Source organism: Pollicipes pollicipes, unplaced genomic scaffold (assembly GCF_011947565.3).
Source record: "Pollicipes pollicipes isolate AB1234 unplaced genomic scaffold, Ppol_2.1 Scaffold_5724;HRSCAF=6776_pilon_pilon_pilon, whole genome shotgun sequence".
NCBI lineage: Eukaryota > Metazoa > Arthropoda > Thecostraca > Pollicipedomorpha > Pollicipedidae > Pollicipes > Pollicipes pollicipes.
In genome coordinates, this window is record NW_023596746.1 from 22,480,133 (window position 1) to 22,505,307 (window position 25,175).

Sequence of the window (25,175 nt, forward strand, 5' to 3'; positions counted from 1 at the left end):
AAGTGAGCCTGCCGTTGTGTGTATGACTCCATGTTAAACTCTCCTTTGCGATGTACGATCCGGGATATATTAATAGAACCACCGTCTGCAGCGTGGTACATCCGCCCATCTGTCCTCATTCTCGCCCTGTTCTGCATCGTCGCGACGCCCCGTTTATCCGAGCCAAGCTACATGCACCAGCCATAAGTGGCCCTAAGCGCCCCCTGGTGAGGCCCCGCACGAGCGCCGGGCACATACCCCGCATAGAGATTTCTGTGCGGACGGAGTTTTGCCGGACGGACCCCCAGATGTGTGTAGCTTTGCCTCACCGTCATCCACTCTACTTCGTCACATAGCCCTGGAATGGTCACTGCTGGCCGGAGGGCTAATCCAAACCCATCCAAACCAAAATGGTCTGTCGAGCTTCACGCCTGGGCTCGCCCCTGACGCGGGGTGACCCGACCTGACCCGTCTGACCTTTGACCGGGCCGGGGCTGTGCTGGACGACTGGACAGCAGAGCGGGCGGTCGGGGCGGCCCAGTTCGGGGTGGCTGGCAGCGTGCCATACCGCCGGCTCTGGGTGTCGTGCAGTGTCTGCGGCGGGCGGCGGGTGGGCTTCTCCCGACCTGACGCCATGGAGGCGGGGGTGAGCGTGCGGGCTCTCAGGACCGCCCGTGAATATCTCTGTATTCGCGGGTTCTCTGCGTCTGTCGTGTCAGACCGGCGGCCTTCGCTTCCTTGGCTCCCTGCACGGCCATCCGTGACTGTGACAGTAGCTGGCGGAGAAGCGTTCCTTTGGAGGTGTTTATCCGGGTTCCCTGGTCGTCTCTGTTGACCCGCGCGCCTCTGCTTTCTTGTCTGTGTCGCTCGCTGTTGCCGTGATCCGTGGCTTGTGACCTGTGATCTGTCATCTGTGATCATTGTGTCAGCCTGTTACCGCCGGTTGATCCGCGCAGTAACTGACTGTTGTCCCGCTATGTGAGCCACCGTTGTCCCGCTCCGTGAGCCACAGTTGTCCCGCTCCGTGAGCCACCGTTGTCCCGCCCCGTGACTTACCGTTGTCCCACTCCGTGACTTATCGTTGTCCCGCTCTGTGACTGAAGGCTGTCCCGGTCCATGACTGAGGGCTGTTCCGCTCCGTGACTTGCTGTTGTCCTGCTCCGTGACTGAACGCTCTCCCAGACCGTGGCTGAAGGCTGTCCAACTCCGTGACTTATTGTTGTCCCGCTCCGTGGCTTACCGTCGTCCCATTCCGTGACTTACCGTTGTCCCATTCCGTGACTTGCTGTTGTCCCGCTCCGTGGCTTACCTTTGTCTCGCTCCGTGACTTACTGTTGTACCGCTCCGTGATTTACCGTTGTCCCGCTCCGTGACTGAACGTTGTCACGCTCCCTGACTGAACGTTGTCCCACTCCGTGACCGAGCGCTGCCCCGCTCCGTGACTGAAGCCTGTCTGGTCCGTGGCTGAAGGCTGTTCCGGTCCGCGACTGAGCGCTGTCCCGGTCCGTGACTGAAGACTGTCCCGCTCCGTGACTGCAGCCTATCTGGTCCGTGACTGATTGCTGTCCCGGTCCGTGACTGAGCGCTGTCCCGGTCCGCGACTGAAGACTGTCCCGATCCGTGACTGAAGCCTGTATCTGGTCCCCAGCGGACCGCATCGTCGCTCTCCGGCTCGCGCAGCTCGTCCTTCTCGGCCAGCGGAGGCGAGCCGGCGGCCAGCTCCCCCGTGCCCAGCTCGCCGCCAGACTACGTCAATCTCAACATCGAGGTAGGAGGCGGCCGGCCGCGTCGTCAGCGTATTAGCCGCGTGTTGTAGCAGACTGCGTCTCACTTTGTGCAGTGAGATGGGTGATGGTTGGAAAGTAAAGTGTGGTTTAACTGAGTGTGTTCGGTCTGCTTTGGGTGCCGTTACTGAATCGTGTATGCTTTTGCACGTCATTGTGACATAATCTGGTGGGCGCCGAATGACCTATGACTTCGGCGCGCCCTAAAACTTAAATCATCATCATCATCATCATCATCATCATCATCATTATAGTCAGCCTTATGTCTTGAATTTGGCATTCTCACTGGGATGATTGGGCACATGAACCAGTTTCTCATCTGTTACTTTATTGTAGTTAGTCGGTATTTTACTGAATAACACTAAACTAGCACTTGGCACGCTCCGAAAACTCGAAAGCATTTTTGATTATGTGCATTTTGAATTGGTTATTTCCTAAGTGGCAGGTACATGAAACTGGATTTTAAGAACTGATGTCAACTTGTTTGTATGTCGCAGTTCCGTGATGTGCAAAGGTTGATAAAGAACTAGGCCTTCGTTACTACCAGCACATGTGGTTTTCACCAATTATTCTCGCTCGTCACCGTGCTTTCGTCGTCAAAACGGTTGCCAAAACTACTGTCAAAACAGCTGATTTGACACTGCCACCAAAAAGCGTGCATATTTGGACATTCGCAGTGTTTGTGGTGCATGTGCACTCCCGGAGACGAAATAGCTGTATCGGAAATATGCTTGGGGCTTCCACCGGGCAGACCCGGGTTCGATTCCCGACGGACGCATTGGTCTCCGGGCGGGATGCGTACATCACCAGTGTAGCAGCCAGCGCTCCCCAAAGGGTTACACGTTGTCGTGCGCTGCGTTAAAGAAATATCCGCGCATTTCCACTGGGCGTGCGCAACTAAAAAATAAAAACAGTCGAAAGCTTCTACTGATCAGTTTTCAGCTCCTGACCCCCATGCACGCAGTCCCCCCCCCCCTACCTCGGGATACCAGAACAGTGGTCAAGCTGTGCGTATGGAAAACCAGAGGTATAGGGTTCGATTCCCCGTGGTGCCCGCCCGTCCTGCCAGGGTGAGAGGCAGGCGACGCGATATAACCTCAGCAGCTGAATGCGCCCGAAGCCCCAATAACAACAGTCGCTAGTACCTCGACCGTGTCGTGCCTCGAGGCTAGACTAAACAAATCAGAACCCTGCCCCTTGCCCTGTCCCACAGGCAGACCCTGCCGCCCCAGCGCGTTGACACGCTGCGGCGGCGGCGAGCGAGCTAGTCTAACCGGGCTGCTTTTTGCTGCCGCCGTACAAATGCGCTCTTGCCGGCTGAACTTAGCCTATAACGATCCCGATATGCGTGAGGAAACCGAAGGATAGCGTGTGCAGTAAATACGAGTGTTGCCCGCACACCGCGAAAACTAATTGCGCTGAGCCGAACGACTCGCGTTGCTGTCCACCGTCTTGGTCCGCTGACTTTCCGTAGGATCGTCGGCCCATCGCCGCCGGATTGCCGTCGCGACGGTGTCGCCTGTCCCTCCCCGTTTTTGTCCCAGTGATCCGATCTGTCCCTGTCGTCTTCGTCCCGGTGGTCCCAATTGTTCATGGTGTCTCCACAACGATGGTCCCAGCTGTTCCTTCCTGTCTCTGTCGCAGTGATCCTGTCTGTTCGTCCTGTCTCCGTCCCAGCGATCTCGTCTGTTCCTTTTGTCTCAGGTCCCGGCGGCCTCGACTCTCGGTGGTCCCGGATGTTCTTCCTCCCCTTGTCTCTATCCCGGAGGCAGGTCGGGAGTTCTCACAGTTAGCTTGTTCCTCGCGACCACTCCAGCTGCGAAGCATGCCGTGTCCAGCGTCTGACGCGCGCTCCTTGCGGCCGGGCCGTGCTCACACCGCCCGGTTGGGCCATGCTCACACCGCCCAGCCCGGCCAGCACACCGCCCAGCTCGGCCACACGCCACTGCCCAGCCCGGCCATGCTCACACCGCCCAGCCTGGCCACACTCACACCGCCCGGACAGGCCAGCACACCATGCACGGCGGAGCCTGCGCACCGTTGTCTTTGCACGCACGGGTGCGAGCAGGCGACTCGGCGTCTGTTCAGTGCTGGTCTGGCGCGTTACTCTGTAGGCCTCTGACCGTCTGTGCAGTGTGGTCCTTCTCGTGAGCGCGCGCCACCGGTCCACAGGAGCAGCCGTGGTGGTCGGGCGAGATGGACCGGGTGCAGGCAGAGCGCGCGCTCGAGCACCGGCCGCCCTGGCACGTTCCTGGTGCGCGTGTCGGCCGCCCAGCAGAACAAGTTTGTGCTGAGCCTACGGTGAGTGCAGCTGACGGGGGCCCGCGCTGGCCCGCATGCCACAGCTTGAGAAGAGATGCTATCGGAGCAGGCAGGGAGATGTTATCAGTGATCCCAGTATACCGGCCAATTATGGAGTCTAAATTCGTCTTGAACACGCTGTCGGTCGTTGTGAGGGCGTTGTCTGCGATGGGGTTTGCGATGGGCGGCCTGGGAGTAACGTTGAGAGATATCCCGCGTATTTGACCATGCGTTCTGACCGCCTGCTCTGATCTACGCTCGGACCGGTCGCTCTGCCCGTTCGCTCTAACCGTTCACTCTGACCGTCCGCTCGGACCGTCCGCTCTTACCGCTCGTTCTGACCGTTCGCTCTGACCATTCACTCTGACCGTCCGCTCTGACCGTCCGCTCTGACCGTCCGCTCTGACCCTTCACTCTGGTCGTCCGCTCTGACCGTCCGGTCTTCGCTGTAGCGCGGCGGAGAAGGTGAGCCACATGAAGATTCGCCAGGATGACGATACTGACACCCGCTACAGCCTCAGTCCGGCTCGCCAGTTCCCGTCAATCATAAAGCTGATCCAACACTACCAGCAGCACACCCTCGCAGAAAACTTCTCCGGGTACGCGGTGTTTCGTCTCGGAGACGGCGTGTGGGCGGGGGGGGGGGGGCTGCCACCCTTCGGCGTGTCTGTCATTGTTTGGTTTTTGCTTACAGTATGTCCCATCTCCTTCAGCTTTCTTGGGATCTTTAATGTTCAAGCTCTGATCGGTCACGACTGTGGACTGTTGACGTTTGTTCCGGGATTCTTTAAGCTGAGAGATTCAAGGAGCGCGTCTGTTTTTTTCGAACAACTTTTGGTAAGTGAACAACTGACTACTCCACGTTTTCATCGGCACGGTCGCTCCGATGTCTGGGGTGCCCAGTGCGGTGACGGTAGCTGCAATGGCTGTCCTCAGGCTGCTCATGTCGCTCGGCAAGCCATGGCTTCAGGAGGATAAGGCGCTGGTCATGTACAAGTACACGCCCAACGGCCGCGCCGACAACATGCTCGCGCTCAACGTCGGCGAGGAGGTGCTGATCCAGTCGCGCGGCAGCGAGTCGCAGGGCTGGTGGAAGGGCCGCATCGGAGACCGGGTGAGTGGCTCTCGCGTGCCAGTCGCTGCCCGGTCCGCAGCCTCGCCGCCGCCGCTGTGCACCAGACCGGGACACTGTGCTGCCGGTACTCGCGGGTCCGAGCGCGGCCGCCTCTCTGACCGCGTGTGTCCTGTTTCAGCGGGCTACTTCCCGAAGTCGTACGTACAGGAGATCGACTGAGGGGAGCGTCGCGGCGTTGGCGGCGGCCGGCCGGCCGTCCTGCCGGCCCAGCGCGCAGTGTGTGTCAGTGCCAAACTCGGATCAATGCATGCTCACCCGTGTGTCCATTATTAATGCAGATAGCAGTGTCTTACGACGGAAAGCGAGCGCAGAGAATGTGATACTCCCCGCACGCGCCGCCTGCCCCGCCGCTTAGCGCTTCACCACTGGGCGCGTTCCATGTTGTGCCGCGCCGCGCGCGTGCGCGGCGTGGCGCGGCTAGTCATTCCGATGTTTCGTCGCGGCACAGTTATTACCTCCTGATGTGGCAGACGGTGGCCGGCATCTGCCGCCGGTCGGTTCGCGCGTCGCGGCGGGCCAAGAGACGCTCGAAAGCGGCCAGCCGGGTTGTGCGCGCGCGTCACAGCGCTCTGCCGAATGGACTATGGTCGCGTTGCGACCGTGTGAGCCTTTACCGGAGACGATGAGGGAAGGGGAGGGGGCGAGTGGGAAGGACAATGCTGAGCGGGGCCGGTGTTGTTGCCCTCTCCGCACGGTGGACCGGGCGCCGCGGCGGGCCTGCCGCCGCTCTGAGAGCCACGTATTCACTCAACGACTGTCGCATTCGCTGTTATGCACTCGATGTCAGTGATGCCACCTCGGTCTGGTTCGCTGCAGCTTTGGATGTGGAGTCACCCGGTGTCCGGGCCCATTTCCAGTCGCTGTGTCCGATATTCGAAATAGATGTCCACCTCCACCGCCCTGCCAACTGGTCTGTCACCCAGCAGCGAGGAGAGTTGCCGTGTGGCAAGTGCACCACTATGCGTATACTATTGGGAGTACTGAGTATGGGTGCGGGAGTGTCACTAAAATCGGTTGGGGGAGAGGGGCTAAGCCAAGAAAGTTGCCCTGACCTACCCCAAGTCCTGATTTCTACCCGGATGTCGGCCATCTAAGTGCACGTCACTGGTGTTAAAACTAAAGAATAAATGTGTTTGGTCGGTTCTAAGTTTGTCTTAATGCTGGGAAATCATTTCCCATTTGAAATCGATCTGATGGTGTGATGATATATGATGGTATCGATGCGGACTTATTTAGACACCTTGTATACCAGCAGTTAAGACACTTCGTGCATTTCGTCGGCCCAGTATTCTTTGCTCGTATGCATTTGGGGGGGGGGGGCTCAAAGGAACAATTGGGGGGGGGGGGGGCTCAAGTCGGTGTTGGGTTGGGTTGGAAGGGGAGGGACAGGCTTTCTGAAAGTGCATAAAGCGACGCCCCTGTGTGAGTGTCAGGGGTATCGTTTGTTGGTAGCGTTTGCGTTCAGTGTGGAGAGGCGTATCGTTGGCGACATCTCGTGCCACAGGTTCATGCGAAAGTATGGACGGCAACGGAGCCCTGCCTGTCGCCCATACGCGCCGTTGTATCACGACGCTTAGATGTGCAAAAGGTGTGCAGAAGGTCAGAAGCAAATGCCCAAGCTGGTCAAGTCGTTTATGGTCATCGACAGTCGGCCGTAACCACACCGAGTGGCTGGGGAGCAGGGGTAGTAGAGTCACTATGGAAGCAGGATGAACGCAGTGCCATCAGCAGCAACGACCTGCTCAGAGTCCAACTACGTCAGTGCAGAACCCGCTGTCGAATTTTGTGGAAGGTCGACTTTTGTTTCTGGCAATTTGCCTCCGTATTTCGCGCCGTGCCGTCAACCTGTCGACAACCCGCCGCTGCCGGTCGGGACGCTCCGGCGTTCTTCGTGGCACCTTTGCACGAGTGCGAGCTGTACACCCCATGAAGCTAGATGCTAGAGCTAATAATAATGCTATAATAATAATGCTAGAGCTCTAGGAATGAGGCAGCGAGTTGACGTTTCGATGCATGTGAAAATCTGTCAATGTGACAGTCTGTCAAACCCACTGGGTTGGGGCAAGCGCACGTTCGAAACAAATGACAGAACGTCGGAAAACTGGCTCAGTTTGAGGCCGTAACTCAGCTGCCTTCCCCAAACGAAGACTCGCTAAGGGTGGCATGAAGCGTGGCAAGGGGAGGAGTGGTTTTATTGGGCGCAGCTTTGTGCGCAGGTGTAGCATAATACACTAACGCGAGTCATGTTGAGATGCTTACGGTGTAACCAGGGAAGGGGGGGGGGAGGGGTCTCGTTCGGCGAACAGTTCGTCACCAGGGGAGAGGAAGGGCTTGAAAGCGGTCAAAAATTGCAACACTTCACTACCGAACGGGCGGATGATGCTTTGCGCAACTTGGCCAATGGACAAATAGGTGGCGTTAAAACCCCTGAAAGCAGGGGCGTAGTCTCGCAAAGCAGTTGGGGGGGGGGGGGGGGGGGGCTGAACAATGAGAGGTAACCCGACGCTCCCCGAAACACGCATACAAGCGGGCTCTGCTCGGATTTTGCTCACTCTTCCCGAAGTTGGGACGAAAGCCAAAGTTGGGAGGGGATTTCAGCCCCCCCCCCCCCCCCACTGAAAATGAATTTAGGAAACTACACCGCTGCCTGAAGGGCTTACGCACATTGGGTGTTGTGAACTATAATGGGCTATGAACGATTGAGGTGAGCCATTATGCAATCATATGAACGTGTAATGAACGATCGATCGTTTTATGCAGAAACAAGTCGCCCGATTAATTGTGCTCAGAGTAGCGAACTAGAAATGCCACCGCATGGTGTGAAAAGGCGATATTTAGTGTTTACAAGACGGATGATTCTAAACAAATAACAAACAAAACAGTGATTGAGTTTTCCCAAGACTAGGCACAGCGGCGAAGGGACCATTTCAAAACATTTGAAAACTGCGGAGCCAAGCTGCGTTATGTACGTCTTTAATGTCGTGGTCAAGTATGTTCACGACGTGAAGTGAATTAGACTCTTGGTGATTGCCGCACATGCGCCAATTCCCCGTGGCAATGAGACAGTGATTGCGCGCGAGCTCATTAAAGTTGTGCTCAAGGCGACGTAGCGTGTTGTGCTAAAGTTTAGTTTGATTTTCGTGGTGGACGTATACGGGGGATCCCACGGCAGTCCTGCCTTGGGACTGATTCTTGCTTTGTCTGCTTGCTTGGTTATTGGGTGCCTTGGACATCCGGTGGGCCATGTCTGCCGCTAACGTTAAGTGCTGATGTGCCTAGAGGAAAAAGGCTGTACGTAGGCCTGCAGCTCCAATGCGCGCGGAACAGCCCGATAATTGCTTGCATATTGTCCTTTTTGTTCGCCACCATTGAGGTTTGTTGATAGGCTGTGATTATTTCATTGAGCTGGAGCTGGGGCACAATTTTACATTTTACAATGGAAGTGGACATTCGACTAGCTGCGGAGCAACCCATCCGGGAGGAGAATGCGCGAGAACCTGATCACTTGGTGACACCTGGTGATACAGTTACAGGAGATGGGGGCTTCATGAGGTTTGTACATATTTAATAGGCTGCCTAACACCTGATCTTGTCTGTACAACATCTTTTCACCCTGCTGTACCTGTGTGACATCAGCTGAATTTTGTGTGTGCAAGCTGAACCTTATGTTATCTGAAACATTGGCTCTCATGCATAGATATTGCTCATGACTATGCACCAAATTCTTAACTCTGATATTAACAAGGTATGTGCCCCAAATTATTGCTGTGATCCCACTGCTATGCCACGCTTGTTAAATGTAGCATTTTTTGGTGCCCTGTTGCCTGGTCTGGCACAGAAAAACTGCAGCTTTGTGGATTGACTATTGCAAGTTCTTGAACAGAAAATGATGGTACTCAACAAAATTTGAATGTGGTCTTATCAATTATAGTTTCATAATTTTATTAAAAATCTCCTTTCCATCAGTATCATTCATAACCTGTTAAGTAAAGTTTGGAATAGAACAGACCAGCCATGTACCAATTGTGTGATAGAGACACATAATGGAAAGGAAAGGTTAAAATATAACTGTTTTGTCTTCTGGTAATATGTTTGTAATTACCTGGGTATTGTCTGCTATTGCTAACACCAATCTTGATCTCCAGGGGTCATGGCACATACAAAGATGGAGAGTTTTTGGTGGCATCAGTAGCTGGCCTTGTAAAAAGAATCAACAAGCTGATTTCAGTTCAACCATTGAAGACCAGATATAATGGTATGTTTTAGGTGACTCAAATGGCCCGCAAAACGTCAGAAGTCATGTTTTTTGTATCCTACTGCAATAATCTGTTGTATGCATTGGTCCTCAGTCAAGTTTGAAATGAGACAGATGATGGTAATATTGCACAATAAAGCATTTATTGCATGTCCAAGGTGTTTGTATCTCAGGAAATGGTGTTGAGGCTTCTGGCATTGCATTCTCACTGTAATATGATTTTGTTCTGAAGCTATACTGTGTTAAGTCCAGAAAAAGTTGGGCTCTAGAATGTAAGTCAGATATGTGTTGCAAGACTATACTGTGTTCTGTCATCAAGGAATTCTTAGAATTCAGAGTGAGCAATATCAAATTGAATCATGACTGCCTTGGGGAGGCAGATCAAATTTTCCACTGGTCGCTGACCTGGTGATAGGGAGTGGCAAAGTAATACCTACATTTATCTTAAGCTTGTGTATAAGCTGCTGTTGCTTCCCAGAGGGTTTTAGTTGCATGCTTTCATTTTCACTTGGATAAGTATTTCTGGCTTTCAGAATGGACCACTGCTGTCAAAGCAAACTGCTTGTATGTCATTCTCATTTATCATGGCAAGGTCTGTCAGTGTTCACCCTATTAATGAAACTAATGCATGCAAGCACAGAGCACAGTACAAAGCACAGCCTCTCCATCACCATTGATGACATGTTGTCAGCAAGGATCACAGAGACACCCTCAGCAGCACCACAGGGGCCTGCAGTCACATGTGGGGGCAGTGGGAGCCATCAGTGCTGGGGCATGCTCGCGGCTGGGGACGATCTGATCCGCGCGCCGTTGCCTTCTCCGCCAGGCGAGATCGGTGATGTGGTGATCGGGCGCATTATTGAGGTGCAACAGAAGCGCTGGAAGGTGGACACATGCAGCCGGCTGCACTCGCTGCTGCTGCTGTCGTCGGTGAACCTGCCGGGCGGCGAACAGCGGCGCAAGACGCAGGAGGACGAGCTGGCCATGCGCTCCTACCTGGAGGAGGGCGACCTCATCAGCGCCGAGGTGCAGAACGTGTTCTCCGACGGATCGCTCTCCCTGCACACGCGCAGTCTCAAGTATGGCAAGGTACGTGCATGCCGACCAGTATGTGGTTCACTGGCCCAGTAAAGGGCTATGTGAAGGGCTGGTGTTACTTTTGAACATGCAAAGCAGACTTTGTTTCTGTCTGACACAGATCAGTAGAGCATGACGTGGTCTCATGTTCAACCCTAAACGGGACAGTCTGACGTAAAACTTTCTGAAACATGGCAAAATTTATGTCATTTAACTGCATGATTTGAGTTACCCCTCAGGTCTGAACAAGCACGGATCATCTCTGGCTGGGCTTGTTCCAGTTGTCACAAGGAGTGATGGTTAAGGTTCCGCCGTCGCTGGTGATGCGGAGGAAAAACCACTTCCACGATCTGCCGTGTGGTGCGACCGTGATTCTGGGCAACAATGGCTACATCTGGATCTGTCCCACCATCAATGTGGAGGATGGTGGCACCGGCACAGGCGGCTATGTTCAGAATCTGGAGGTATAGTGAGCCCATCAAATGCTGCGTCGTGGGGAGTTGGGGAGGCTTAGCCATGCTGACACCTTTGTTTGTAGATGTTGGATCAGGGTGATTAGATTTGTAGTGCTATCATGTGGAGAATGTCTAGCTTATAGTGCTTTCTCTCAGAACTGTTTGATTGACAGTCACACTTCTGACACTGTCTTCACTTCTTAAGATCAGTTTATGCCACATCAACTCAAGTACAGCTGACAGAGTATCACAACTGACTGTTGTAGAGAATTCGGAGAGAAACATGCGAGAACAATGAGATGTTACATTTTTGCACTCAGTCTCAGTCAGTCATCTTAGTGACTCAAATATTCTCTGTCCCTATCAATTATTTGTACACCTAAAAGTGTTGGCCCACAAAGTTATTTGCAGGCATCTTTATTGATTGTGAACATATGGCGTTTTTCGTAATGGCGACGCCCAGAAATCTGAAAACAGTAGTTAGATTTCAGATTATGCTTTAGGAAAGCAGCTTTGGTGCTTTAAATGAAACACGAAGTCTTCCTTGTGATCAAAGCATTAATTTTGAGATCCACCTTGCTACATTCAAATGACAGAAAAGCACCCAGTTGCATTGCTGTTTGCTTATCCATTATTTTCAGTGACTCCGCTTTATGGCTTTCAAGTTTTCGACACTCGCGCTGGCTTCCACCACTCCTCTAGGCTGTCATGGCGGTGCACCAAATGTGTTAAAAAGGAGGCTGACAGGTGTGAAAAAATGATATGCTTCACTCGACTTCACACATTTTGTTAAAGCCATGCTCCTGGTCCTGGGGGTGTGTCGGTCGGTTCCCTCACAGTCGCTTTGTGCCAGTAGAGCCCGGCGGGCCGGTAATGCTCCGCGCTGACGGTGGCTGGGCGGCGGCGCCGTTTCAGCGCGTGCCCTGCGCCGACCGGGAGGTGATCTCCCGCCTGCGCAACTGCCTGCTGGCGCTGGCCGCCTCCTGGCTGATGCTCTACGACACGTCCATCCTGTACGCCTACGAGGCGTCCGGCAAGTTCCAGGTGAGCGGGCTCCAGCTGCGGTCCGTCTCGGACTGGCAGTAAGGCGTGAGCAGCGGGGAGGGGGTAAGGGCCCGGCGCTCGTAACATGTACAGTTCAACGACGCTGGAATGATGGAAAGGAGCTCTTAAGCTTTTAAACATTCGTTGTACTCTCGCAGCACTAGACCGGTTTCCGCACTAATGCTTTGAATTGTGTGAGCCGTCTACGTAGGGGGGTTACGGCTGCCCCCCCCCCCCCCTCCCGAATAAAAAACAAGGCTTCATTCTTCGTGAGTCATGATGCGATACTGCTGGAACAAGACGGACAGCACAGCGTGCCGGTGCGAAAATACTGTCAGAACACCTATGAGATCTTGCGCATGGCGCTTAACATGCATGATGTATCGCAGCTAAAATTGGACGTTGGAACGCGTATCTGGCATGCCCAATGGAAACACGAAACTTGTCTGCCATGCCAGCGAGCGTTCATTTGCTCGCTGATGAGCTGAGCGTCATCGTTCGAGGTAATTTGGCACTGTATGGTCGCATTCTGTAGTCGCTAACGAGGCCGTAAGGTCGATGCTGATTGGTAGTTATTGAAGAAATCACTGCTGTTTGACGAGATAACGGGTGGCGGTATTGGCAAGAAGCAGACCGAATGGTGCCTCGGATTACACGCACTCGGCATCAGCGTTGGATCCGTCGGTTTTGGGGTGTTTTTGATTGCTGCAATGTAATGGTGGCTAATAATTGAAACCAACTGCATGGTATAAGGCAACATCCGTGTTTGCCCGTTCATCGATCGGAACTTATGATAAAGATGACGACCGATACTTTGGCACAGTATACCTGGTACGCATGTGTGATGTTTGTGCGTGTTGTGGAGGGGATTGGCGGGCGGAAGAACTGAGGGTCGTGTTGACCGTGTTTGTGTTGTTCAGGCACGTGATCTGCTGAAGCCGGAGGTGATGTTGGAGGTCGCTGACTTGACACGGAAGCGGCTGGAGCTGGAAGCAGCGGAGTAACGACGCAGAAGTGACCGGTCGGCTGTCAGCACGTGCCTTCGTCGGTCGCCGTTTTTTATGAATACAGTGTTAAGCTGGTGATTCTATAGGTCGTACGGTTGGTGCCAGCAGCTGGGTAGAGTAGCCATGCTGCTACGTGCCGGCAAATGCCATGGTCTCCTGTGCCATGCATTTTTTCTCGGCTGCGTAGCAGTCAGCCATTTTACTGTATGAAAACACTTTGACACAGTATACCCGGTATTTGGTTGCCCATATACCCGATGTGTGGCTCTGCCATACACCGGAAATACCATTGCCCATATACCCGGTGTATATGGTTTTGTTGAGCTCGAATGAAAGTGATGAGTGACAATGATGACGAAAAGAGGAGGCATACCAGTCTAAGGCCGCCACACTGACCATTGTTCCTTGCGTAGTGTCGCGAGGCGAGGCGAGCTTGAGCTGAACCGTGGCGTGCCGGTGCAGCTGTTGACCGCAGAGCGTCCCGTACTGCCACCTATATTGCCGGAAACGGAACAGAGCGCTGCCTTTTGGCAGATGAAATCTTAAACTTCATTCATCCTGTTGTGCTCATCGTGGGAAATGACCGGGACACACCATCGTCAGCTGTCTTGACCCGGCGAGAATCATGAGGTCTTAATCCTTGATTAGTTTGCGTCCATCAGTCCGGGGGAACTCTTCTTGACGAATTCTAGCATCGCGTTGCTACTGTTTCTCCAGCGGAGTTTCTCCTCTGCTACCACCTGGTGGCGCCGTGGGAGGTTCTGCGAACGACCTGTACGCGTTAATCAAACTACGTAGCAACGGAATGACATCAGGTGGGATCAGGATAGCAGCCATAACAAGCTGAAAGCCATTTAACTCAGGAAAGGACACTGGTTATCCTCACTTCGTAAATGCAGGAAAGAAATCACGCTGACTCGCCTACGTATTGGCCATAGCTACACCACGCACTCATACCGACTGAGCAACGCAGCAAACATACCTACATGCCGTAGGTGCGGCGAGATCCTCGCTGTCGGGCATGCGCTGGTAAAATGAGCACTTCTAATCGCTAAAAGGCAACAGTTTTTTGTTACGGGTGAATATCAGAGATCGCACTCCAACCCACGTGCCGTACTTTTTGACCGTTTTTGGAATGCACGTGATATAATCACCTCAATAGCACCTTAAACTCGCCGTGTAATCAAAATGTGCTGAGAGCGCAAAATGACATAAGTAGCCGACGCAATCCATAATACCAGTCATCATCATCAGCATCACTTAGGAAGCTCAGTAAGTTGGTGGACAGATGCATTCACAGTTTGAAGATTTGTTCCCAGCATGTAGTTCGTCGATACTTCTGAAGCTGCTGTTGTCAAATTCCATATGATTCTTCCCTCACTGAATCATCTCTGTAATCAAGGTCTTCAGTTTCTAACGGCATGGCTCGGCCAACTCCCTCGGTGTTGGATCAGGCGGCAGGAGAGCTTGATCCAGCTCCCTGAGTATGGCTGTCCTGAACACCTAGGACTGCAAGGCCATCCTGACTCCCGCCTCTGCTTCGGCTCAGCTGCCGCAGTCATTACATCTTCGGGGCTCACTTCGTCCGCATTGGCGCCCGTTAGCCATTGTTGACTACGCCACCAGGCTGTAACACGTCAGGCGCTGTTTGAGCACTCAGGTGTGTCATTCTAGCGTATTTCGACTGCGTGCAAACGTGCCCGACCGACTTTGCTCGATCCTGAAACAAAGGCATAGAAAACCCATGGTCTGGGGAATCGCATTGCCGACTAGTGTGGTTTCAATCGCTCAGCGCCCTTCGCTTCTACTCGGCAATCGCGAAACTTGTTTCCAGATATATTTAAACCAATTGATCAATACACGTCAAGACTGCACAGTGCGACCGCTCGCGTGGAGCTTGCATCGAAAACAGGCCTACTGGTTACACCGGTGGCGCCTCCAGTGGCCCGGCCTCGAACTTCCACCGATATCCGACTGAATCCACGAATGGCGCCTCCGGAGGCCCGGCCGCAGACCATTGCCAACTCACGCCTCGGGGCATGCTCATAACGTACTGAGCTTCATGCCATTCCATAATAACATACAATTTTCGTGAAAGTGAATTTCTTCATTCACAGTGTTCTTGCGCGCAAGAACTCGGGACGGCCAAACCATGGCTGATTACTGGCAATGTGGTGGGTACTGGCAACGCATCGCTGTTGGTTGGCTCTGACGCTGCGCGCCATCGCTTACGTAAGCTGCGAGTAAAGTCACAAACCAGTCCAGTGATGCACTGGACGTCGCTAAGCGCGGCCAAACGCCGCTGCCCGCACCACCTCACTCCACAGCAGCCGGCCCCATGAGGCGCACGTGGATGCGGACGGCGGCGCTCCTCCCGCTCCTCCTGCTCGGAGGCGCGTCAGGTCGGGCGTCTGCGGCGGATCCAGAGGCGCCAGTCGCACCGGTTCCACCGAGCGGCGGGGACGGAGCAAAAGCCCCACTGCCCGCCTCAACCGCCCCAACACCCGCCTCGTGCAATGCGTCGGCGGCCGGGCTGGGTGCGCGGCGCGGCACCGCCGCATTCGGCCGTGCGAGCCGCCATCACGCAGGCGGAGGCCGTGGGCGTGTTCGTCGGCATCAGCCTGTTCGCCGCCGGCGTGGCGCTCACCTTCACGGCCATCCGCCGGCACGTGTTCCACGATGCCGACAGCCTGGACACGGCGTTCGACGCCGGCGGCCACGTGTCGGTGGGGCTCACGGCCGCCACGATCGTGTCGCAGTGGACGTGGGCCGCGACCCTGCTCCAGTCGTGCACCGTCGCCTCCAAGTTCGGTATCAGCGGCCCGTTCTGGTATGCCGCCGGCTGCCACCGTCCAGATAGTCCTCTTCGCGGTGCTCTCCATCCAGCTGAAGACGTACGCGCCCGGCGCCAAGACGTTCCTGCAGGTGATCCACGCGCGCTTCGGCAACGCCGCCCACCTCGTGTACTGCGGTATGGCTGCGCTAACCAGCACGCTGGTCATGATGATGTTGCTGCTGGGCGGCACGGCCGTGCTGCGCGCGCTGGTGACAGGCCTAACCACCGAGATGTCCGCCATGCTGTTCGCCGCGTTGTTCGGCGGCTACACTCTCATCGGCAGCCTCGGCGCCACCTTCTACGTCTCCTACTTCAACACAGCGTTGATCTTTGCGCTGGTGCTGACGTTGGTGGTGGAGGTGTTCCACGGGAACGGGTCCGACCACGTCTTGGGCAGCGCCGACCGCATGTACGATCTGCTCAACTGCTGGCCGGCGCCGGCCGGCAACCGCGACTCCAGCTTCCTCACCTTCTACTCGAGCGGCGGCCTCATCTTCGGCGTGGTGAACATCCTCGGCAACTTCGGCACCGTTTTCTGCGACCAGTCGTACTGGCAGAGTGCCGTGGCGGCGCGACCGGCGCACGGCGTCTGGGGCTTCGTGCTGGGCGGGCTCACCTGGTTCGCCATCCCGTTCACGATGGCCACCACCATGGGGTTGGCTTACGTAGCGCTGAGCGCGGCACAGGGCAGTCCACTGCTGTCGGACGGCGACGTGGCTGCCGGCCTGGTGGCTCCCGTCGTGGCGCAGGAGCTGCTCGGCCGCGCCGGCATCTTCGCCATTCTGCTGCTCGTCCTGATGGCTGTCATGTCCACGGGCTCGGCCGAGGTCATCGCCGTCGCCTCCATCATCGTCTACGACGTGTTCCAGACGCACCTGCAGCCGTTCCGGCGGGGGCTGCCGTCCAACCACTGCCCGCTCTGCCAGCTGCCGCGCCAAGCGGCCGCCGCCGGAGCCGTCTCGTCCGTCGGCGGCGGCGGCGGCGGCAAGGCGTGCGAGTGCGGCTCGGCAGCGACGTGCGCCGCCTGCAGGGATGACACAAGAGCGCGCCGCTCGGCCGCCGGCTCCGAGCGGCCGGCGTTCTCCTGCGCCGTGCACGGTCCGTATCGCGCCTACCAAGAGCGCCTGCTCAGCTACAAGAGCTGGAGCGTGGTGTGGGTGTCGCTGCTGTCCGTGCCGCTCTGCCTGGTGGGGGCGGCCGTGCAGCTCAACTTGGAATGGGTCTATTACCTGACTGGCACGCTGATCTCGTCGGCCGTCGTGCCCATCGCGCTGGCGCTGCTCTGGGACCGCACCAGCACGACGGGCATGCTCGGCGGCGCGCTGGGCGGCACCGCGTGCGGTCTCATCGCGTGGCTGGCCGTGGCCTCCCAGGAGGAGGGTGGCCTGTCCGACTTCATGGCCAGCACGGGCCGCCAGATGCCCATGCTGACCGGCAACCTGGTCTCGACCTGCGCCGGCGGCGTCTTCTGCACGGCGCTCTCGCTGCGTGACAGCTGGGGCACGTCGGCCGCTGAGCGCGCCGCCGTCTGGCTGTGCACGAGGGACATCGACAACCCGCTGACGCCGTGGGCGGCCGCAATAGGCGAGACGACCCGGCCGCCGCCGGCCGAGCTGGTGCGGCGCTTCAGTGCGGCGCGGCGCACGGCTCTGGTCGTGGGCGTGGCGCTGACCGTCCTGCTGGTGCTGCTGTGGCCGGCCATCATGACCGCCGTGGACTCTCTGGGCCGGGCGGGATTCCGCGCGTGGACGGTCCTGTCACGCGCGTGGGTGGCCCTGGCGGCGGCCTTCATTATCCTGGTGCCGCTGGTTCAGGAGAGCATCGCCGTGTGGCGGCAATGGCGTCACTCGAAACAGCACTTGCAGGGTGAAATAGGCCCTGCAGGACATGACTCGGATAACATTACTCAGTTTTGAGGCGAGGTAGGTTTGTGCACTTATATATATATATATATATATATATATATATATATATATATATATATATATATATGTTTCTATATATACGCAGCAAAAATGCGTGTATACCAGCAAAAACGCATATCACCCGGGACGTTGTCATCAATTTTGTAGCGTCAGTGCTTTTGACCATACGTTTCAGCAGAACAAAGGTGTAATTTGCGGATTGCCGTCATTTCATCTGATGTCATGTTATGTTTTTCCATCGAGATCACTCGCAATATATTGAACCCCGTGCAATTAAGTTCCAATTATATTTTCCCTCGCCAGCTCTTTAGTTGCAACCCGTGTGGTTCCCGGCGGGCCAGAAGAGAATTTTCTGTCAAGAGAGTTTTTCACTCAGGCGTGACTGTTTTCCTCAGCAGCAACGACCGAACGCAATAGTCCTGTGCGCTTTACGCTCACAGGCCAGGGCGTTTTTCTGTATTCTCCTCAGCTTGACTTGAAATGGACGTGTCACTTACGCTGTGAGACCGTTCGGCCACGCAACCACCGGTGGTCACGGGACTTATGTGAAGTCCTCGCATACATGATTGCCGGTGAGAAAAGCATACTATGACATTAGGGCGTGTCGCATCCATACTAGCGATAGTGCACTGCAGCTATCATGTTCGTTCTGGCTCTTAAGCAGCCAGAGACTTGGCAAGGGGAGGGGGCACAAGGTTGACAAAGGGCCCCTTGATAGTGAAAGCCACCCTCCCCCTAAAAAATTGGCGGATGTGGTCCAGTTGTTCATAACGGAATGATTCTATTCTTGTTTTTGTCTAACTTCTCTAACAAGCCACCAATTTTGACCCACTCTATCTGGCAGCAGCAAAAATGCAGGCACCTGGCATCTGGCGAGTCAATCTGGCATCGTTTCAAACTGCCTGCGTACATAAGGCTGGTGTTTCGACAGCTTTCCGTCGGAGTTTCGACTACACGCTCGGCAGACAGGAAGCCCTCAGCATCAGCAGCGTACCGTGGGTGTCCAGCATCCACTCGGTTATTCGCTGACCATTCCACTAACTTACTGTCGTTGGACGTGGCACACTACTGGCCATTTTAGTGAATGAGGTGTAAGCTCAAAATAGTTTTCCTGATCCCCTGATTATCGACTCATTATGAATGGTGCCAAGATAAGAAACTGTGTTCGATGTCGGTGCGGAACACCCAGGCCACACATTTTTCCAACGGGTTCCATTTCTGCACCATTGATAAAATACTTTGCCCGGACCGGTGCTCGCATGAAGTTTGAGATAAACGATTCACATTTGATGGGATTGAGTGTAAGTTACATCGGATAGGCTATGCTGTTATACGTTCGCGGTCAAGTGCAGCAGCTATTCGTCAGATGGCGGCAAAATTTGGTAAACAATTGGAGATTATCGGCATCATCCGACTGAAGGCGGCCGGGCTGAATAACACGCGGTCAGTCGCTGATGGACGGCTCGAAGACAAAACCTCTAACGCAATTGCTATTAACAGCTTTTCTTTCACGATACAACCTCTAACGCAAAACTGTTAATAGCTCAACTTTTAACTTTCAACAACAACTCAACTCAACAACAACAACAAAACAGAGCCTTTACGCCATTACTGTAAGAGTTTGACTCTCACGACGTGAGATCTTACGTAAACATTTCTGCTGAGCATTACTTTCACGCGACTTATAATGAAAACCACTAGGCGACATTACTTCTAATGCAAGAAGCCCAACTCATAAACTTCAATGAGACAACACTGTTGCACAAAACTTGTAAGCGGCATTACTTCCACACAACACTTCTAACGCAAAAACGCTACACATTACTTTTAATGCAAAACAACAACGCTTGAGCTTGGAAATTTGCATGGAAAGGCTTTTGGAAATGGAAATTGAAAGGCTTCTATACGCCATGACTTTTAATGCAAAGAATTGCAACACATCCACTGCTGCATGAAAAAAGCTTTTCAAGTACGCAAGAGCTTTTCTTTTGAATAACTTCCAAAGGCCCCATCGTCAGTGCAAGGACTTTGTTTTGAAGTTCAAACCTCGAGCTTTCTCACCAACAGAGCTTCCTCGCCGTCTGTGCGAGGCATGGACATTTTTTCCTTGCCGCTACTTTGACAGTGAAGTTTGTCGAAGACGACACGTTCTGAGATCTTACCAAAGAGTGGACGCAGAGACACCGACCGATGGCTCGATGGTGCCTTTTTGTCACCTCTCTCTAACATGGGAATGATCTTAGACTGCTTTTCATCTCCGGAGAGACGCTAGATCAGACTCATGCAAGAAATGCCTTGGTAAGGAGACCACAGGCTTGCCAGCGTACTCAACAATGATGCTGACGCTCAGATTGTCTCTGCCACCGGCCTTGTTAGGGTCTGCAGACTGCAAAGCACTTTTTGTCGCGGCTTCCTTCACATGCAGCTCGCATACAGTATGCAAATAACGTGCGGGCACGTCAGAGAGCACAGCTGTAGCGGAGTCGCTGAAAATGTAACAAAAGCATCATGCAGTACTGTCGCGCGTGTCTGATCATAGATCACGTGATGGCTCGCCATCGTCCAGCGCCATCGCAGGGGACAGGTAAGATACCTGATTTGTCAGTACCAGTTAAGAAATGACCAGTACCGTTTCTGGGTAGATGAAAAATTCAGCCAACTTCCGCGGGTAAGATGTTGCTTTCGATCAACCCGCCCTGAGTGGTAATCCTCTCCTCCCACGCAGTAATGAGAGCTGATGTACTGCAGTGCTTTTAAGCAGAGTTTGGAAAGGAAAAGACTCGACAGCAACTAGTACTCTTGTCTCTTATCGGCAACGTCGGTCCTGTTTGCGGAAGCTACGTTCCGAAGCAATGCGATGACACGCACCGTCAGCCAGTGACGTTAACCACTAGACTGAAGCCACGCTTGAAACCTCCACGCATCTGAAATGGACTCGTCCAAGCGATCTCGATGTTGGCGGTTATCGTCAACAGACAGTGAGAGAGCTTTCATTGCTTTCTGATGCTGCGGAAAAGTAATGACACAGGTCTGACCCGGACCTAAGCCAAGATTTTAGACTTAAGGTCTTGGATAGCACCACAATTCCGCCAACATCTTGGCCAGAGATAAACATTTTAAGCCAAAATATTTTACACCACGACCCGCACTCAAAGCCGACGCATGTCAGTGATTGTTGCGTCGATACGGGTGACCAAGGCACGTCATTCATAAACTTGAACGTCAGTTGGAAGCTTAATTACTTTGAGAGCACGTGGAACAAGAAGCATGCATAGGCCAATTATGCATCTGCCCAGACGACAAGGTCCCGCTTTATGGCCTAAGCTGTCCCAGGGGGCTGACCCCGCCGCTGGCCCGGGCAGGGCATTCGGATGACTCTCGACTAAGGGCGCCCAACCACGTCAGCTCGTACGAGTATGGCATCACCGAGAACGCCGAGAGCATCTTTTCAATGATTTTTCATACCAAACATCATTTGCATATGAAACAAACTACCGGAGGCTTTTCGCGCACAGACATCACGCAAAAAAATTTAAGAATCTGCAGCAGATCTGATCGGCACTGACAGACCTCCTCCAAACTTCTCAAGTGGGTAAAAATTCGGAAACATCTTTTGCCTATTTGACCTTTTGCATTCGGCCAATGTCTTTTTGACTTCTTGACTTTTTGTGTGACCCAAGTCCTCCCCTGCATGTCATGCAAAAGAACCGCACGCCAGAACCCGTCTGTATTAAGATGCGCCTCGGATTACGCCCCCCCCCCCTCCCCCTCCCCCCCCCCCCCCCCCCAGTGAACCCGAAGCGCCCGACCTTCGACCAGCTCACGATCGGCTATTTTGGTAGCCAGCCGCGCCGACGGCTGCTTTCTCCTGCCATGGACTCTGCGACACTGGGACCTTGGAATGCAACTCTCGGGTCTGTCGGACATCTCCCTTTCGTTCCTCGCTTACACTTTTTACTTTGTGGCCTGCTCGCTTACTGTCGTTTGGTTTCTGCCCATTTGAATTGCATCCCCTTTTATTTTCTGCCATTGGAATTTTCACATTTGACCTATTCTTTATACTCTTGGCTTCTGACATTTTTGTCCCACTTCTACGCAAAATATCGGCTCCGACAGCTCTCGGGCAGTTCCTCCTGTGGGGCCCAGAGCTCAGGCGGTGCTTGAGGCTGTGCTGTACTGCGATGCTCAGGCTGAGATCCTATCAAAACTTCCACCACTCGCGCTCTCCCGCTACGGGACACCACCGTCTCCGCTGATTCACATCCGGAGGTCCTAGCCGTATCAGCTCCGACACCGCCCTGGTCTTGCGCTCTGCCGCCATGTGACTTCCCGACCCCAGCGCCATCTGTTCTGCAGCCGACTGGCAGCGTACCGGGCATGGACGGATTAGTTCGCCCAGCAGCGGGGCGGACAATCCAAACTGCATTCCCGCAGCCCGCCGCCCACGAGCCGGCAAGCGACCGTCGGTCCCATCCGGCTGCAAAGGTCGTTATGGAGCCCGCACGGTCCATGCCACATGTCTAAACATGAGCTTTACGCCAGTAACAGTAATACCAGAAATACCAAATTTCCTCATTTGAGGATTTTCTGTAGTTTCCCAAGATCTGCCTTCTGAGACGAGTCAGCGATTGTTCAGCTTTCAAATATTAATCTCCAAATTTCCAAAGCCGCTGAAATGTTGTTAAGCATTTCAAAATCGTCATGGAACTCTCTTGCTGCCCTCGCAAATGCCGGATCTTCTTATTTCACCGCTGCCACTTGCCAACGCTGTTTCGATTTTTCTGTGCTGTCAGACTCAACAGTGACTCAAAAACAACCCCGCCAGCCAATGGGCGTGCTGCCTTGCCATAGCGCTGGGGTTGGCTAAAAGGCAGCATTTCTTTAGTTTTCCCATCACGCTCGTCGCAAATAATTGTTTGATGCGTTGTTTATCTGCCGTTTTTCAAAGGGGAGGGAGGAGGGGTACGAGTACGCGTTTGGTCACCCCTGCGGCTCACCTTTCTCGCCGCAAGGAATGAATGTACTCAAACGGAATAACTGCATCCAGGACGCGTACGCTTGGTCGTTTTACTAAACATACTCGCCTGTGGCGACTGAGCAACCGGCTGGTGATATTTTGGCGGCGCGAGAATGTGGAATTGTAACCATTTAGGCTAATTTGATGCTCCAAACCAGAGCGCATATTTTTTTTTTCTTTTAAAACGCCCACATGCCCGGCTCGCCCGCCAATTAATGGCACAGCCGTGCGGCGCATAACATTGTGCATCACATAACTTGCTCGGCGTGCATATATATATATATATATATATATATATATATATATATATATATGCATATATATAAGACACCTTGCTATTACGTTGCTTGACGTTTTGAAATTGTATTTTTTCCTCTATCTGTTCTAGCTGCCGAGAGGCGGCATGGTGATGATATGGTAAGCGGCCAAACGGACACTTTTCACACGTGAAAAATGTGAAAACTAGGTGAAGCCACCTTGACCGTTTCTGTTCACGTGACACATGGCACATGTGGCCGTACATGTGGCATCACGCAATTTCCCATTCAATTCTCTACCGGAACTTGCCAATTATTGTCCTTTCAACACTCGGTTACCGAGATTGTGCCCACGAGATTATAGTTACCGAGAGCGGCTGCTCGTCGACCACATCCTGGACCACATCTTCAGGCCGCCGTTGCGAAACCGATGAGCCGAAAATAGCATGTGCCACTCCTGAACCGTGGACCGCAGCGGCTCGTGAGCTACCTGTACTCGAGTCTCGATCGCCTCGTATGCCCGCGCGTCGCGTTCAACTTTCACCATCCAGCGACCCGCCGTGCGACACAAAATGGGACAGACAGAAAGACGGACGCACTTTAAGCAAAATGTTTAAAGATTAGAGGTGTCGGCAGATTTGTGTTCACCTCGAGCTGAATCGTGAATCGGCTGGTGAGCCCACCGTTTTGGGGTGAGCCACGACCTCAGTCGGCTCGTTAGAAAAAATGTCGCTTGGAGCCATGAGCTGAATCACATTTTTCCTAAATATCATCAGCTGCGCCGTTAGCATATTTTTCGTACATGCTTATCCTAGCAACCGATGTCAGTGGTGTTAGCAATAGTGCTGACCGAACTGGCCCAGCTATCGATGTTCTGGCAAGAAAATTTTATCTTACCAAATATCAGTGGCGACGAGAAATAGATTCATGATATCATTTTTTTATACATTTATAGTTGCTGTAGCTCAACGGCTAGCTTTCAAGAATGACGAGAAACAATGTTTCGAAGCAGGATAGCTCCAGTCACTAAAGACCTACATTGTCGAGCATATATTGGAGGAGAGCGATGGAAATGCAACGAAACTTCCCCAAATAATTTGCGATTACTTCTTTCTATTGTTTCTATGCATTCTTTTTTGTAGTAATTTGGACGTCAATAGAGCCTATCCGATGGTCATGAGATCATCACATGGTCCAGGGGCTTAGGATCGCATTTCGTTGAGGGCCTTGACTTCTCTGGCCGCGGACAAATCGCAGCTGAGCTCACAAGCTTACGCTCCGCCCCCTTTTCCTTTTCCCACCTTATTCTGCCGTAAAGACGTGGATCTCTGCAAAATAGCACGTCATCCTGATGAAAATCCGGCGGAATATCAGGCCTCCTTGAAGGATTTTGGAACATGCAATATCTTCAAACACATTACCGATTTCTGGCTCCCTTTTGCCACACAATCATCAGATATCACAGGAAAACATGAAGGCATAGGAACCTGAATGTACTCATATAAATGTACTCAAGGTACTCACATAAGAAGAGGATGGGCATGTAATGTAATGATGGCTAGAATGGCATTTAGATCTAGATCTAGACTCAATCGTATCCATTTAGTACATTCAAAACCTCATAATGCTTACCGTACCCGAGGTTGGTCAATCCTGTGCTCACTACTTTCCTCAACAGAGTTAGACTTCAGTGCGTGCCATCACCTCAAGCTCTGCCTATTTGGAACGACTGGAAAGGCGTCAGACGGCAAACCCTTACTAAGCCCAAGCACGTAGCTAGAGAAATTTAGTGAAAGGCCGAGATATTTCCACAAGGCATCTGATGACCATGCAATAGTCATAGCACTGAAATTGGAGACAACAATGTGCATGAGACCATGTCTATGGTGCGTTGTCTGTTTAACTACCCAACCTGCTGTTCCACGGCCTCAACTTGACATGACATGTTCTGCAATCCAGCGCTCGATTCTGCTTGACGAAATCCTGCATACTGTGCGGCGCACCAGTCAGTCACGAATGCCGACAGCGCCTTGCCACATGTCGGACCATGATCATGGTGATCGTCCAGATCTGCAAGAATGGACTTCTGCATCTTGCCTGGGA

At 53.5% G+C, this 25,175-nt stretch overlaps 4 protein-coding genes across 9 annotated transcripts in view; all 4 read left to right on the forward strand.

Annotated features, from left to right (window-relative positions):
• LOC119102506 (protein vav) overlaps positions 1 to 5,119 on the forward strand; it is a 31,145-nt gene extending 26,026 nt beyond the window's left edge. For all 6 annotated transcript variants that reach the window (XM_037225880.1, XM_037225882.1, XM_037225883.1 and 3 more), the window contains 4 exons: positions 1,628 to 1,747; positions 3,936 to 4,064; positions 4,517 to 4,663; positions 5,001 to 5,119. In XM_037225880.1, coding sequence (XP_037081775.1) covers positions 1,628 to 1,747; positions 3,936 to 4,064; positions 4,517 to 4,558 — 291 coding nt within the window. In that variant the 3' untranslated portion in view covers positions 4,559 to 4,663; positions 5,001 to 5,119. The remainder of the gene's footprint in view (positions 1 to 1,627; positions 1,748 to 3,935; positions 4,065 to 4,516; positions 4,664 to 5,000) is intronic.
• LOC119102507 (uncharacterized) lies at positions 5,006 to 6,343 on the forward strand. The gene is made up of 2 exons (XM_037225887.1): positions 5,006 to 5,178; positions 5,318 to 6,343. The coding sequence occupies exons 1-2, from the start codon at positions 5,008 to 5,010 to the stop codon at positions 5,552 to 5,554; spliced, it is 408 nt and encodes a 135-aa protein (XP_037081782.1). The 5' UTR covers positions 5,006 to 5,007; the 3' UTR covers positions 5,555 to 6,343.
• Positions 6,344 to 8,263: 1,920 nt separating this feature from the next.
• Rrp4 (exosome complex component Rrp4) lies at positions 8,264 to 13,115 on the forward strand. The gene is made up of 6 exons (XM_037227277.1): positions 8,264 to 8,751; positions 9,345 to 9,454; positions 10,281 to 10,543; positions 10,813 to 10,995; positions 11,902 to 12,030; positions 12,951 to 13,115. Exons 1-6 carry the CDS (start codon positions 8,636 to 8,638, stop codon positions 13,032 to 13,034), a joined length of 885 nt encoding a protein of 294 aa, XP_037083172.1. The 5' UTR covers positions 8,264 to 8,635; the 3' UTR covers positions 13,035 to 13,115.
• A 2,438-nt stretch (positions 13,116 to 15,553) lies between these two features.
• LOC119102821 (urea-proton symporter DUR3) lies at positions 15,554 to 22,074 on the forward strand. Its single transcript, XM_037226272.1, has 4 exons — positions 15,554 to 15,763; positions 15,894 to 16,762; positions 16,904 to 17,440; positions 21,945 to 22,074. The coding sequence occupies exons 1-4, from the start codon at positions 15,554 to 15,556 to the stop codon at positions 22,072 to 22,074; spliced, it is 1,746 nt and encodes a 581-aa protein (XP_037082167.1).
• Positions 22,075 to 25,175: the final 3,101 nt, after the last annotated feature.

What these genes read in the sequence shown, in the direction of transcription:
- Rrp4 (XM_037227277.1), top strand. Translation starts at nt 8,636, where the DNA reads ATGGAAGTGGACATTCGACTAGCTGCGGAGCAACCCATCCGGGAGGAG. An exon ending in ATTGAAGACCAGATATAATG is followed by an intron (nt 9,455 to 10,280) that starts GTATGTTTTAGG and finishes CTTCTCCGCCAG; the next exon opens with GCGAGATCGGTGATGTGGTG. An exon ending in AGGCGTCCGGCAAGTTCCAG is followed by an intron (nt 12,031 to 12,950) that starts GTGAGCGGGCTC and finishes TGTGTTGTTCAG; the next exon opens with GCACGTGATCTGCTGAAGCC.
- LOC119102821 (XM_037226272.1), top strand. Translation starts at nt 15,554, where the DNA reads ATGCGTCGGCGGCCGGGCTGGGTGCGCGGCGCGGCACCGCCGCATTCG. An exon ending in ACGCCGGCGGCCACGTGTCG is followed by an intron (nt 15,764 to 15,893) that starts GTGGGGCTCACG and finishes GCCACCGTCCAG; the next exon opens with ATAGTCCTCTTCGCGGTGCT. An exon ending in ACGCACCTGCAGCCGTTCCG is followed by an intron (nt 16,763 to 16,903) that starts GCGGGGGCTGCC and finishes CGCCGCCTGCAG; the next exon opens with GGATGACACAAGAGCGCGCC.
- LOC119102507 (XM_037225887.1), top strand. Translation starts at nt 5,008, where the DNA reads ATGTCGCTCGGCAAGCCATGGCTTCAGGAGGATAAGGCGCTGGTCATG. An exon ending in AGGGCCGCATCGGAGACCGG is followed by an intron (nt 5,179 to 5,317) that starts GTGAGTGGCTCT and finishes GTCCTGTTTCAG; the next exon opens with CGGGCTACTTCCCGAAGTCG.